Source organism: Hordeum vulgare, chromosome 4H (assembly GCF_904849725.1).
Source record: "Hordeum vulgare subsp. vulgare chromosome 4H, MorexV3_pseudomolecules_assembly, whole genome shotgun sequence".
NCBI classification, from domain to species: Eukaryota; Viridiplantae; Streptophyta; class Magnoliopsida; order Poales; family Poaceae; genus Hordeum; species Hordeum vulgare.
Window position 1 is genome coordinate 547,357,472 of NC_058521.1, and position 15,710 is coordinate 547,373,181.

General features: G+C 45.0%; 1 protein-coding gene across 1 annotated transcript; it reads left to right on the forward strand.

Annotated features, from left to right (window-relative positions):
- Window positions 1-2,025: 2,025 nt before the first annotated feature.
- LOC123449423 (protein CLT2, chloroplastic-like) lies at window positions 2,026-6,589 on the forward strand. Its single transcript, XM_045126646.1, has 10 exons — window positions 2,026-2,460; window positions 2,677-2,822; window positions 2,975-3,012; window positions 3,393-3,508; window positions 4,592-4,691; window positions 4,769-4,804; window positions 4,931-4,981; window positions 5,181-5,304; window positions 5,665-5,790; window positions 6,175-6,589. The coding sequence occupies exons 1-10, from the start codon at window positions 2,087-2,089 to the stop codon at window positions 6,330-6,332; spliced, it is 1,269 nt and encodes a 422-aa protein (XP_044982581.1). The 5' UTR covers window positions 2,026-2,086; the 3' UTR covers window positions 6,333-6,589.
- Window positions 6,590-15,710: the final 9,121 nt, after the last annotated feature.

A 15,710-nucleotide genomic window follows, 5' to 3' on the forward strand; every position in this document is an offset into this window, starting at 1 on the left:
CCGTACTGCGGGTTGATTTAGAGAAACTCCAGAGGATTTTCTGCAAAACGACCACGACGGACGACAGAAGCACTCCGTGCTTTATTATTAGGGAGAGATTTTTTCATGTCAAAATAGATGATATTAGCGGAAAAAAATGACTTAAAAATATTTTATTTTCTAATAAATTTTTTTAATTTAAAATATGTTTTTATTATTAAATCCGTCTCGATGAAATCTTCAAAACTAGATGCATGTTGATATGTTTCGATGATTTTTTTTGTCAAAAGTTGTCGTGATATTTACATTGTAGTTGTTATAGTGTTTACACTAAAATTGCCATGACATGTTTATCTATTTTTTCTTCTAGATTTAAAGCTATCATTATATTTTCAACTACTTTTTACGGCAATTTTTATTAATTGACCATGACAATTTTTAGAAATTTACTACGATAAATTTAATTCATGGATCATGGCAATTCTTAGTAATCCATCCAAATTTATTTTTAAAGATAGAAGAAAAAAAGAGCTGAAACATGTTCAATGTAAATACCATGGTAATTCACGTGTAATAGAAATGACAACTTTTAACAAAAAAATCGTCGAAACATATTAATATGAGATTTAGTTTCAAAGATATTGTCACAATAAATTTTATGATGAAAACGGGTCTTCAATCAAATTTTAATTTAAGAGATGAAACATTCTAAAAATTGGAAATAAAAAAAGATCCTTACATGCATGCATGCAATGACGTGACACAATTTGTATGTTATAGATGTATGGCCGGATGTTACTCTTACCACATATATGGGCCTTATCGCGATCTAAAAAATAGGTATTAGTATTATTAATCCGTCGTATGTTTTTTATAAAGAAGTCTTTAATATTTTCTATACTCAACCTATAATCCAGTTTTATTTGTTGGTTTCGGAATTTGTGTCGGTCCCCGGATGGGCCTAGCAACAGCCAACTGAGCCATAGTAAATGATCTGTTAGGAAGTGGTCGTCAGGCTGCTAATAGTCTACTTATAGCAAAGTTTACCTATTTTTATGGGAAATGTTACCTTTCAACCCACAGATTTTGCTTTTCGCGTCCACCGTCTCCTTTGTTCGCCACGTGGCCGGGCGGGACGAGCCGTTTCCTGAAACAACTCCATTGTTTCAGGATGTTGTTCCTGCAACTTAGAAGTAGTTGCAGAACGAGGAATCCAGGCATGGCGACGACGGCTTCCACGGGAAGAGCTCGCCGGCCGCCCCGCCGCCGGCCGCCTCGCCGGCTAGAGCTCGCCGGCCGCCCCGCCGCGTAGAGCTCGCCGGCCGCCCCGCCCCGCCGCCTAGAGCTCGCCGGCCGCCCCGCCGCGTAGAGCTCGCCGGCCGCCCCGCCCCGCCGCCTAGAGCTCGCCGGCCGCCCCGCCCCGCCGGCCGCCCCCGCCCCGCCGCCAAGAGTTTCCCTGCTCGCTAGTAGTGGTTCTGCAACTTGACCTTTGTTGCAAAAATTCCTGAAACATGATCTTTGTTGCAAAAAATTCTTCCGCAAAAACGAAGGAAAAAATCCTGCAACAAGCAAATTGTTTCTGAAACTCGACCGTTGTTTCAGGATTTAATGGATCCAAAGTTTATTTTTTGCAACAAAGCGATTGTTTCTGAAACTCGAACGTCGTTTCAGGAATTACGGATCGGACGGCTATGGGCGAGATCGAACGGCTGTGGAGGTGATGGATTTTTAGTAAATATCCACCGGTGGATTGGTAGCAGCCCCCTATTTTTATTTGTTTCGGAGTTGTTTGAAAAATAAGCAAGCTGCTTGAAAACTAGATTAACAAGGCATGCACAACAATCTGCGAAATTCAATTTAAAAATATCAGCTGCTAGAACAATATTAGTCGATCGAACTCCTGATCAGAGGTGCAAATGCAAAGCCCAAGTCCAATTGAGCTACATCGTGCGACACATTTCCTAATAGGGGTTTAATTAACCCCAGCAGCTTAGTCCGCGGGTCCCACTGGCCAGAGAAACCAGCGGCCTGCGAACTGGAATTGTCGCCGTCCACAGAAAGTGAGAAACCAACCCCCGCGAAATCTTCAAACCCCACGGCGTCCGCCATGCCAATTTCGCTGCTCCTCTCCGCCCCCCTCCCCTGCCCGCCGCCGCCTCTCCTCCGCCACGGTACCCGGAGAGTCCCGGCGCCCCTCCGCTCCTCCCTCCCGCTTCCGCCGCTTCGCCTGGCCCTCGCCGCCGCCCGTGGCGGTGGTGGCGGGCGGCTGCCCGTCGAGACGCGGCGCGTGCGGGCGGCCGCGGCGGTTAGGGTTTCAGGGGGAGGAGGCGATGGTGAGACTGAGAGTGGGGCTGGCACGGGGATCACCGCGGCCGCGGCGGCCACCGTGGCGCTCGCGGTGATGAACCGGGTGCTGTACAAGCTTGCGCTCGTGCCCATGAAGAATTACCCCTTCTTCCTCGCTCAAGTTCTCACGTTTGGGTAAGTTTGAAGCTTCCGAGGATGTTTAAGCTCAATTCTTGCGAAATTTACACTCGGCGCTGCACGCTTTAAAACAACGTGCAACCTTTTCAGAGTTCCACGCCAACTGAATGCATGTGCAACTTCTTTCTGCGCATCCTTTTTGTACACTGATTTCTGCGAAGTCAATGCACATACCGATTTTCTAAGTGCTCGTGAACTTCCTAACTTCTGCAGGTATGTTGCGGTGTACTTCACTATCCTCTTCGTAAGATATCAGGCCGGTATTGTCACTAGAGAAATGCTAGCGCTTCCAAAATCTCGCTTCATGTTAATTGGATTGCTAGAAGCAATGGGTGTTGCTTCAGGCATGGCTGCTGCAGGTGATTTACTGATACTGATATTCGCACTCTACTTTTAGATTGCACTATTTCAAATGCAATTCTTAACAGCTACTGTCTGAACTATGGTTTCTTCACAATTCCGATCATAACTAAAATCAGTTTCGTATTTGCATTTTTGCCCATGCTCACAGCTATGTTGCCTGGGCCATCTATTCCAGTGCTGTCTCAGGTACTATGTTTTTATTTTGCCTGACGGGTCTAAAATTCTCCACATGTTCACTTCTGAGTAGTATTTAATATCCTGTGCCAAGCACAAACATTCTCTTGTACTGCTTACATCCAATCCTGTATTAACTTGGTTTCATATATATCCCATCTTTGTGATATCCTGGATTTATTTATTATTCCAATTTGCTGATCACCCCTTTTGAGGTTGTTGTTCTGTTACATATCTCAGTGCTTTCTAGACGTACTACTTTGATAATCTTGCTAGCTGCAGTGCTAGATTTAATATCTGTGCATAAAGATTAGCACTTCCTCTGATCCATATTAATTGTCGCTGCTTTAGAACAACTTTATACTCTTAACACACCTGCTGTTGTTTTCCAGTCTTTTTTGGTATGGCAGCTTATTTTATCTGTCATTGTTTTGGGAAGGAAATATAGAGCAAACCAAATTCTTGGATGCTTGCTTGTTACAACTGGAGTAATTCTATCAGTAGTAAGGTATGAATAGGAACATCTAGCCTTGTTTGGACGACTCATGTATGTACTTCACATCACAGTTCTCGTAATTTGAACTGATTTGTTTCTAACTGTCTGTTATATTGGGCATCATGGATTCATTGGTATTGTGTATTGGACATGTTCGAATAAGCTTATGATAAGGTGGAATTATCAGCTGCTAACTACTCCCTCCGTTCCTAAATATAGGTGTTTTTTAGAGATTTCACTAGGGGACTACATACGGAGCAAAATGAGTGAATCTACACTCTAAAGTATGTCTATATACATCCGTATGTAGTCCCCTAGTGAAACCTCTAAAAAGACTTATATTTAGGAACGGAGGGAGTATTTATTGGAGCACCTTCATGCACTGGAATGGTTATATTCTAGAATGCCGAGAAAATAAGATTGTTAAGTGACATATTTTAGGTTCCATCCACTAAAAGAACGCAATGTAACTATAATTTGTTTTGGAAAGTTATTAGCACAAATCCGATCTACTCATTTTCCGGCAGCTTTCTAGCATGTAATTTTTTAGTGACATGCAGCTAACTCCCTCTTATTTGTATGTGAAGGTGCTGTGGCTAAATACTAGCACTTGCACTTGATTAACCCCTCCTATTGATTACTTAAGCATGCATTGTATTCAGTCATCCAAGGCAAGTGGGGTAGATGTGTCTTTCTTCAGCAAGGCTCACTGCTTTAGGCTCATGTAGCAGATACTTCTGATAACCATAAAACCTTGTTATAATTGGAATAAAACTCACAGGAACATTTTGTGGTGTGATCACCTATATACGGCTTATTTCTTGGGTTGTTTGCTAGCCTTGTGTCCTCATCTGATCAACCATTCAGATGCACGGCTAGTGGTCAGGACAAAATGCACAAATAATGAACCAAAAGTTAAAAAAAAAAACGCGGACTGAGAAATGGGCATGGCTTGACACTGATATGGTAGCACTGCAGCGCATATACGGTATATGGCTATAATGTTGCTAATATGATGAATGTGGAATACTTGCATTTTATGTTTTGATTGGATTTTGAGTATTTCCTGGCCGTGCTTTTACTTTATGAATGCAGTGGAGCAAACGGTGGTTCATCTCTGTCTGATGTCAAGTTTTTTTGGCCAGCAGTTTTGATGGCTTCATCTGCATGTCAGGCTGGTGCATCTATAATCAAGGTTGAGTGGACTTCCTGGTGTACCCCTGATGAAACTTTCAGTCATCCCAACTCTAAATCTTGTTATTACCGTGGCAGGAATTTGTTTTCATTGATGGTGCAAAACGCCTTGAGGTTCGTAATAAAATGGTTTTCAGGAAGTAATTAATGTGGATATTCGATGTACCTATTTTTGTTCTTATTTTAAGCTATTTCTGAGTTGAAAGGATGACGGGCTTAGTTCTCTTTGTTTTTACACAGGGAAAGCGGCCTGACATATTTGTGGTCAACTCTTTTGGGTCGGGATTCCAGGTAAGCTTAAAGTCATCTCTATTTTAAAACACTGTAGGTTTGATAGTCACAAGTGAAAAAAGAAACATTACTCAGACCGTCTTGTTTGGTACCTTACGATGCTATGGAGTTTTCTCATGGTTGTTGTATCCTTATTCACTCAATCCACTGGTTTTTCTCCTATTTGTGCACTCCAAATCTGCTATGTTGAACTATGCAGGCCCTTTTTGTTTTGCTACTCCTGCCGTTCCTCTCTAATTTGAAAGGCATTCCATTGACTGAGCTCCCTGCATATGTAAAGAGTGGTGCTGCATGCTTTCTGAATGCTGGTGGTAATCTGAACGGTGAGTGTTACTCATAATCGTAGTATCTTCAGATGCTAAATAATTGAGCATTGTATGTACTCTTTGTACCATGTATTACTTCAAATCTGTTGTTGGGTGGAGAAAAAACCTTCCCTGGAATCTTTCCACTAATAAGTATCGTACTTTTCTCAGTTACCTAGACAAATTGTTTGGTTATGAATGGCATACACAAACACAACAGTCGCTATATATAGCAGTTCATTATGTTGAAGGGCCCTTGTTTGTCGCCTCGATGCCTTGGCCACTGATTAGTAAAAGCTATATGTCAATCTGAGAGGCTGACATTGGCACTTTTCCCTAAAGATACCATAATAATGTGCTGATGTTTTGAGTTTTCAGATTGTCCTGGAGCCCCTTTGCTACCACTGCTCTTCATAACTATGAACCTGGCCTTCAACATTTCTGTTCTAAATCTGGTGAAGATGTCTACAGCACTGGTTGCTTCGCTAACAGCAACACTAGCAGGTTCAGTAACAAAACACACTCCCTCTGAATAGTTTAAGAAGCACTATGATGGTTCATACGTACGACTATATGAGGCACAGGTTTTTGTAGTTTAGTTAAAAGTACCAAGATAAAGCTGTTTGAAAATTGAAATATTTAGTTTGGCTTACAAATCATTTCGTAGTGTGCTAGCACATATGTCCTGATAAGTACTCCCTCCATTCCATATTAGTTGTCGCTGATTTAGTACAACTTTGTACTAAATCAGCGACAACTAATATGGAACGGAGGGAGTAATAAGCACCTAGCGCCTGCCACGTGCGTGCAAATACACAATTAGACATGATTCTTCTGTGTGGTCAGTCCTATTCATTTCTAAATTTCTGATTCCTTCTTCCGCTGCAGTACCTCTTTCGATATACGTCCTGTCACTTCCTCTTCCATACATGCCTGGAGGAACAAGTTTAAGCACATCCTTTTTGGTCGGCGCTGCTGTCTTGGTGCTTGGGTTGCTCCTATACGGTCTCCCCCAGAATTCAGCTGATCAAATGAAGACGGAGTGATATAAACCAAAGTCACTCACAAGGATGGCAGCAAGCTTTTGATGCACATTGATACAATACAAGACCATGCATTTTCAACTGCGATCAGCAGCACATGTTTGTACAGAACTTCTGAAGGGTGTGACACTCTGCAACCTGAGAGAAATCTTTTCGCACAGGCAGGGTTGGCAGGCCTGAAGCTGCAGCTGACAAATATTCAGTTAACTGTACTGGTTCAGACAAGTGATCTCAACGGCTGGGATCACTCCTCACGTTTACTGCTCGTCGTTAGCCATTAGATGTCAACTGTTACGATCTGTCACAGGCTGCTGTCGCGTTTCACCCTCTTGCTGGCTACCTGTCCACCTACATAGTAGGGGTGTGGCTGAGCTGGGTATGCATTTATCCCTAACCCCCTGTTTGGATGTAGGAGAAACTGGTTCGGAATTGAATTGGACTAGAATACCAAATCCAAGATGGAAAGGAAATGGCCTCCAATTCAAATTCTGTTGTTTGGATGTGCTTGGTATTTGTTGTGCTAGCACCTAATTCCAAATCATGTTTGGATGTGCAAACCATGGAATCACGGACGGAGCAGCCGGATGCGGGGGCGAAGGTGGTCGATGCCTCGGTGGTGGAGGTGGCCGGATGGCAGTGGCGGTAGTGAGCGAACCCTAGGCGGCGAGGCTTCGGGTCTTGCTCGAGGCGGAGCAGCCAGATGCAGGGGCGGAGGTGGCCGGATGCAGCGGGGACGGAGGTCGCCGGATGAGGGGGTGGAGGTGGTCGGAGCGGCGGCGACGGAGGTCGCCGGATGCGCGGGGGGGGGGGGGGGGGGGGGGGGCTTTGGGTCTCGCACGAGAGCGAAGGGGTACGTGAGGGTGGGGCCAGAGAGCGTTTTCGAGGTCCGAGGCTCGGAAAGTTGTTGCATGGGGCGGACACGCGGGGGCTGGCTTGGAATTCAACTGCGTTTCCATGGGCCAATTTTGTAACCACCCCAAACAGCGGAATCGGTCCATAAATTCTAGATTTCCAATTTCAAACCAGTTTCCTACATCCAAGCAGGGTGTAAGACATTGCCTCGATGGCCAATTATACTCTATATAGGTGAAATACTCCCGTAATACTTATGGATCTGGGACGAATTCCCCCAGTCTTCGCATCGACCCCTTAATCTGAGTCGATTAGCTAGGTTCGGTCCTGACAAATTGGTATCATGAGCCAGCATTCCTTCGAAGGGAGTGCTTTGAGTGATATATTTTTTCCTAGATCAGCAATTCCCGCCCTTCTTCGATGAACGGCGACGAGATTTGGCGGTGGTGTGTGTTGGGGAACATTACATGGGAAAAAAATTCCTACGCGCGTCTAAGATCTATCTATGAAGTGTTGGGGAACGTCGCATGGGAAACAAAAAATTTCCTACGCTCACCAAGATCAATCTATGGAGACCATTGTTGAGGAAATCGTTAACTGGTAACTGCTCGGTTGGCTGACGAGTAGGGAGTTAATAGGCTAGTCGGAAATTTAATCGGCCATTTAATCCATTAATCGGGCGATTTATCAGTTAATCGGCTACTCGGTGACCCTACGAGTAGGTATTAATCGACAAGTTAACTGGTTAATCGGACGAATTATTGAACAGGGATGGAGACCAACATCTACGAGAGGGGGGGGGGGGGGGGTCCATCTACATACCCTTGTAGATCACCAAGCGGAAGCGTATATAACGCGGTTGATGTAGTCGAACGTCTTTGCGATCCAATCACGGTCTGTCCCGCGATCTCATCACGATCCATCCCGATTTAGTGTCGAACGGGCAGCACCTCCGCGTTCAGCACACGTATAGCTCGATGACGATCCAGCAAGCGAGGATGGAGAGGTAGATGAGTTCTCTGTCAGCATGACATCATGGTGGCGGTGGTGGTGGAGCTGTTCCGGTAGGGCTTCGCCAAGCAATACCGAAACCGATCTAGAGGAGAAAACTGATCTATGGGAGAGACAGGGCTGCGCCGTGGCATTGATGTGTTGCAGCCTTACTCTCCCCATCTATATATAGGGGGGGAGGGGTTGCGCCTTAGTGTTCCCACCCTAGGGGGCGGCGGCCAAGAGAGGGAGGGGCGGCTGCCTTAGGGGTGGCTTGCCACCCAAGTTAGGGTGGTGCCCCCTCTAGGGTTGGCCCTCCACCAGCCCAGCCGCATGGGCCTTAGGTGGGGAGGTGTACCCAGCCCACCAGGGGCTGGTGCGCATCCCTCACAGCCCATGTGGCCCCTCCGGGGCTGGTGGGCCCTTCCGATGGACCTCCGGAACCCTTTCGGCTCAAGGTGGCAATATTCCCCGTGGGGATGGGTACCTGCGGGGATTTACCCATCATGGATTGGGGATGGGGGACAAACTCATCCCATGGGTATTGTCTCATGGGTATCCGTTAGTCTCGCGGGATGGGGATGGGTATAAAAATCCCCCCATGGGGACACCATGGATACTAGAAAACTATGCCAATGTGTAGTACACATGCATAATATATATATTAATACCTAGATATTTTACAGAATTATTTTTCTCCACCTCTCCCAATAACCATGTCTTCTTCAATTTCACATGTCTTAGTCAGTTTCGAGATCCCCATGGATACCCAATGGGTACCGGGTACCCGTTATTAACGGGGATGGGGGTGTTTTATCCCCTTAAAGCTTCACGGGGCTCGCGGATATGGGGATTAGCGGGGATTAGGGCAGGGATGGTGGAGTCATCCCCGTCCCCGTTGCCACCTTGACTTCCGGCACCCCCGGTACGCTACCGGTGACGCCTGAACTTTTCCCGGTGACCAACACGGAACATCCCATATATCAATCTTTACCTCGGGACCATTCCGGAGCTCCTCGTGACATCTGGGATCTCATCCGGGACTCCGAACAACCTTCGATCACCAACATACATAACTTAACTAGATCGAAACGTCACCGAACCTTAAGTGTGCAGACCCTGCGTGTTCGAGAACTATGTAGACATGACCTGAGACACTCTTCGGTCAATAAGCAATAGTGGGACCTGGATTCCCATATTGGCTCCTACATATTTTACGAAAATCTTTATCGGTCAAACCACAATGTCAAGGATTCAATCAATCTCGTATATTGTTCCTTTTGTCCATCGGTATGTTACTTGCCTGAGATTCGATCGTCGGTATCTCCATACCTAGTTCAATGTCATTACCGGCAAGTCTCTTTACTCGTTCCGTAATACAAGATCCCGTGATTAAATCCTTAGTCACATTGCTTGCAAGCTCATTGTGATGTTGTATTACCGAGTGGGCCCAGAGATACCTCTCTGTCATATGGAGTGAGAAATCCCAGTCTCGATTCACGCCAACCCAACAGACACCTTCGGAGATACCTGTAGAGCACCTTTATAGCCACCCAGTTACGTTGTGACATTTGATACACACAAGGTATTCCTCCGGTGCCCAGGAGTTACATGATCTCATGGTCATAGAAACATATACTTGACATGCAGAAAACAGTAGCAATAAACTAACATGATCATATGCTACGTTCATAGTTTGGGTCTTGTCCATCATAACATTCCGCTAATGATTTGATCCCATTATCAAATGACAACTCATGTCCATGGTGAGGAAACCTTGACCATCTTTGATCAACGAGCTAGTCCTTAGAGGCTCACTAGGGATAGTGTGTTGTCTATGTATCCACTCATGTATTTGAGTTTCCAATCAATACAATTCTAGCATGGATAATAAACGATTATCATGAACAAGGAAATATATTAATAACTAATTTAGTATTGCCTGTAGGGCATATTTCCAATAGTCTCCCACTTGCACTAGAGTCAATAATCTAGTTCACATCACTATGTGATTCACACCCAATGAGTTCTGGGGTTTATCATGTTTTGCTTGTGAGAGAGCTTTTAGTCAACAGGTATGAACCTTTCAGATCCTTGTGTACTTTACAAATCTCTATGTCATACTGTAGATGCTGCTACCACACTCCATTTGCAACTATTCCAAAGGACTGCTCCATTACACAAATCCGATCTGCTACTCGGAGTCATCCGGATTGGTGTCAAAGATTGCATCGACGTAACCATTTACGACGAACTCTTTTATCACCTCCATTGTCGGGAAACATTTCCTTAGTCCTCAAGTTACCACGGATAATTTTGACCGCTGTCCAGTGATCCATTCTTGGATCACTCTTGTACCCCTTGACAGACTCATGGCAAGGCACACATCAGGTGCGGTACACATCATGTCATACTATAGAGCCTACGGCTAAGGCATAGGGGACGACCTTCGTCCTTTCTCTTTTTCTACCATGGTTGAGCTTTGAGTCTTACTCAAAATCACACCTTACAACATAGCCAAGAACTCCTTCTTTGACCGATCTATTTTGAACGCCTTCAAAAAACTTGTCAAGGTATGTATTCATTGAAAGTTCTCTCAAGCGTCTTGATCTAACTCTATAGATCTTGATGCTCAATGTTCAAGTAGCTTTATCCAGGTTTTCCTTTGAAAAACTCCTTTCAAACAACCCTATATGCTTTGTAGAAATCCTACATTATTTCCGATCATCAATATGTCAACAACATATACTCATCAGAAATTCTATGGTGCTCCCACTCACTTTCTTGGAAATACAAGTTTCTCATAAACTTTGTATAAACCCAAAAGCTTTGATCATCACATCAAAGCGTATATTCCAACTCCGAGATGCTTGCTCCAGTCCATAGAAGGATCGCTGGAGCTTGCATACTTGTTAGTATCCTTATGATCGACAAAACTTTCTGGTTGTATCACATACAATCTTTCCTCAAGGAAACTGTCAAGGAAACAATGTTTTGACATCCATCTACTAGATTTCATAATTGAAAAATGCAGCAACTGCTAACATAATTCCAACAGACTTTAGCATCGCTAGGGGTGAGAAAGTGTTAGAGCATATTTCTCTGTATGTGGTTTTGGTAATTGATGACAATCCCTATAGACTAATGGTTGCCTTAAGTTATATTCAAAGGATTTGTCCATAGGCACTTCTTGAAGTCCATCTGTTGGTTTCAAGGAGTTTATATGATGACCAAGCTGGTATTCAAGATATTATCCAAATATTGGTCATAAAGACACAAGGTTGATCAAGACTAAGCAAAGATTAAATCAAGATGATCAACACACAAAGTGTACAAGATGTACCGAGAGGGATCAAGTTATCCCATGGTATGGTAAGCATTGTCCATAACGCTTTTGTTTAGTAGTAAGCTTGTGAACCCATTTCCTAGTAGTGTGTGTGTGGGAAGGATATGTCTTGCACTTTGTTTCTCATTTCTTCAAGACTATGTAGATGAGTAATGTTGATCCTCATCTTAGTCTTCTCAAGTGTCTTGCCATGACTCACACACATCAATTTGGTTGAGCCTACTCTTAATTGCCTATTTAGATATTGCTCAACCATATGTTTTGTCACTACTGGAAAACAGTTTTTTGTCATCTGCCTAGTCTTTGCCGTCTGCTAGCTGATGGCAAAGAGTGTCTTTGCCGTCAGCTTCAACAAAGCAGACAACAAAGCTCTGGCTGATGGCATAGAGTGTTTTTGCCATCAGGGACATCTTTGCCATCAGCTAGCAGACGGCAAAGAGTCTCACAGCGGACGGCAAAGATGTAGATGGGTCCACCTGACCGCGGGATGGTTAGGTCAAACCGGAGTCCCTTCTTTGCCGTCTGCTAGCGGACGACAAAGTGTCCGGAGGCAGACGGTAAAGAGCTAACTCCGTTAACGGCTCCTTCCCCCCACCCCTCCCCTCTCTCTGTGTAACGGCTCACCCCGCGCCCCCTCTCTCTCTCCCAATCCCCGATGCCCACCGGCCGCCACCACCACCGTCGCGCCGCCGCCCCTGTCGCCCCCGCCGCCGCCCCTGTCACCCCCGCCGCCACCCCTGTCGCCCCCACCGCCGCCCCTATCGCCCCCGCCGCCACCGTCGCGCCACCACCACCGTCCCGCCGCTGCCCCACCTCGGCCCCGCTGCCGCTGCCCCACCACCATCGCACCGCCACCCCTGGCGCCCCCGGCGCCGCCCTGCCACCCCCAACAACCACGGCCCCGCCACAACCGCCCCTCCCGGTGAGCCCCCCACCCCCACCCCCCGCACCCGCATTATTTTTGTTAATTAGTAGGTAGTTTAGTGGTAGATTTTGTTTTGTTAATTAGTGGTAGCCTGTTAAATTAGTTAGGTTAGTTAGTTAACTTGGTTAGTTAGGTGGAGGAGGAGAAGAGGAGAAGAGGAGGAGGAGGAGGAGGACGAGAAGAGGAGAAGAATAAGAGGAGTAGGAGGAGGAGGAGGAGGAGAAGAAAAAGAAGAAGAAGAAGAAGAAGAAGAAGAAGAAGAAGAGGAGAAGAAAAAAATAAGAAGGAGAAGAAGAAGAAGAAGAAGAAGAAGAAGAGAAGAAAAAAATAAGAAGGAGAAGAAGTAAAGAAGAAGAGAAGAAGAAAAAAATAAGGAGAAGAAGAGAAAAAAGAAGAAGAAGTTGATTTTTTATTGTTTGGTATTTAGTGGTAGCTAGATTCTTTTTTAGTTACTTAGTGGTAGATTCAGTTTTTGTTATTTTTTTGCTGTTTAGTGCTATCTAGGTTTAGCGATAGGTTTAGTTAGCTTGTTTAGTTAGGTTAGTTAGTTAGTTAGCTTAATAGAAAGAATAGGAAGAAGAAGAAGAGGAGGAGGAGGAGAAGAGGAGAAGAGGAGGAGGAGGAGGAGGAGGAGAAGGAGAAGAAGAAGAAGAAGAATAGGAGGAGGAGAAGACAAAAATAAGAATGAGAAGAAAAGAAGAAGAAAAGAAGAAGAGAAGAAGAAGAGAAGAAGAATACCTTCTCCTCCTCCTTCTCCTCCTTCTTCTCCTCCTCCTCCTTCTCCTTCTTCTTGATTTCTTCTTCTTCTTCTCCTCCTCCTCTTTCTTCTCCTCTATCTTATTCTCCTTACCTTATTTTCCCCAACAATGAGATAATTAGCCCATTTAGCTACAAAATGGCATAAAAACCTTGGTTAGCTCATGAATATTATATTCTTAACTTATTTTCCTCTAAAATGACATAATTAGAATATTTGTGTTGATCGGGTGGATTTACATGTGATAGTTGTCTCGTCGCTGTGAGGTCTGCTGTGCGAAGACCTCCCCGTGCGTTGTACGAGCTCCGCCCCTGCATTCGTGGGTCAGTACAAATTTCATATCCTCCCCGCCCCTTCATTTACTGTGGCTCGGTTTCCGGATGAAACTTTCTAGATTTAGGTAATTAAATTAATTTATCAGTATGCGTGACCAGTATGCGTCTCCCGTCCGAAAGGGCGACATCTATAAATATGCATGTCTTTGCATATTAATAACCGCCATCCTTTCGAATTGTCCAACATTATCCATGGACAGCCCGAGTATGTGTAGATTGGGTTCATTTTCCCGTATGCTGTGCTCTGGATCCAATGCGAAATTTCGTCAGTGCCTCCCTGTTGTTCTCCGGATGCACATCCTCTCTGTTTATTGCGGAGACGTGTATCAGGAGAACAGCGGGGAGGTGCTGCCGAAATTTTGCGTTGGATCCGGAGCAGAGCATGGGAAAACGAACCCAATCTACACATACTCGGGTGGGATTAGGACCTATCTTTACCTATTAGCGTGTAGGTTGCCTGGACGTAATAAAAATGGCGAACCTGATTAACCGATGAATATAAATGCTAAATTATATATAAATATATTTCTTCTGTCTTTAGTAGCTAGGCAAGATGAGTGATCGTACGTGGATGTATACCGGTCACCCTAGTCAGAAAGAGATGACGAAAGAATGGTTTGTAAAAACAAAGGAATTTGTGAAAGCCGCATTCGCAAATGGCCAGGAAAGAAACTATTGCCCCTGTCCTGGATGCGACAACTATAAAAAGACGACAGAGGCTGTAATGATTAAACACCTGCAGAGGAGGGGTTTTAAGCCTAATTATACGGCGTGGACATTTCATGGTGAGTCTATACAACGCACAAGAGCTGAGGTGGTCCGTCGTCGCATGGACGAGCATGGTACCGGGATCGAAGACATGATGCAAGACTTTGATGATGCTCGGGATTCGGAAGATGAGATGGAGGAATCTGCAAAGGCCTTTTATGAAATGTTGGAGTCTTCAAAATGTCCTCTCCATGAGCACACTGAGCTTTGTCAGCTGGATGCAATTGTACAAGTAATGGCTCTGAAGGCTCAGTTCAACTTGGGAAGAGAATGCTATGACGCGATGATGACACTATTTGGACGCTTCCTACCCAAAGGCCATGTCATGCCTGCAAACCTGTACCGGTCGGACAAAATACTTCGTGTACTTAAGATGCCCTATGAGAAGATAGATGCATGTGAGAAAGATGTGTCTTATTTAGGAAGGAGTATGCACACTTGGACTATTGTCCCAATTGCGAGTCTTGCAGGTATCTTGTGGTAGACAACGGTATGGGTGAGAAGAGGCAGACCAAAATCGCAGTTAGTGTTCTTCGGTATATGCCAATCGTACCAAGACTTCAACGTCTTTTCATGGTCGAAGAGACAGCCAGACAGATGACATGGCACAAATTGGACAAAAGAACCGAACTAGATGCGGATGGAAATAAGATGGTGGTACACACATCGGATGGGGAAGCGTGGAAACATTTTGATAGATTGCATTAGGATAAAAGCGGCAGATCCAAGGAATCCTCGAGTATGCGCTGCCACGGATGGTTTTAATCCCTTCGGCATGACGGCAACCCAATACAGTTGTTGGCCTGTATTTGTCATTCCACTCAATCTCCCCCAGGGCAGATTATGCAAAGAAAGAACATATTTCCGACGTTGATAATTCCAGGGCCCAATTATGCGGGGAAGAATATGAATGTGTACCTGCAACCGCTTAAGGATGAATTGGAAGAAGCTTGGGATAATGGGGTCAAGACATACGATGCCGCTAGAAAAGAAAACTTCAAAATGCATGTGTGGTACATGTACTCTATGCATGACTTGCCAGCGTATGCGCTATTCTCTGGATGGTGTGTGCATGGAAGGTTCCCGTGCCCCCAATGCAAGGCAGCTCTTCAGTTTCATTGGTTGCAGGAGGGTCGGAAGTATTCTTGCTTTGACTTGCATAGACAGTTCCTGGATCCTGACCATCAGTTCAGAAAAGACAAGAAGAACTTTACCAAAGGTAAAGTTGTCAAAAACTTGGCACCACCTGCGTTGACAGGCCAACAGATCCTGGATCAGTTAAACGCCCTCGAGCCTGATCCAGAGCGTCCAGGGTATTTCAACGGGTATAATTCAAAACACGCCTGGGCTCACAAGCCATGCTTCTGGGATCTGCCTTACTTCAAAGACCTCCTTCTTCCACACAATA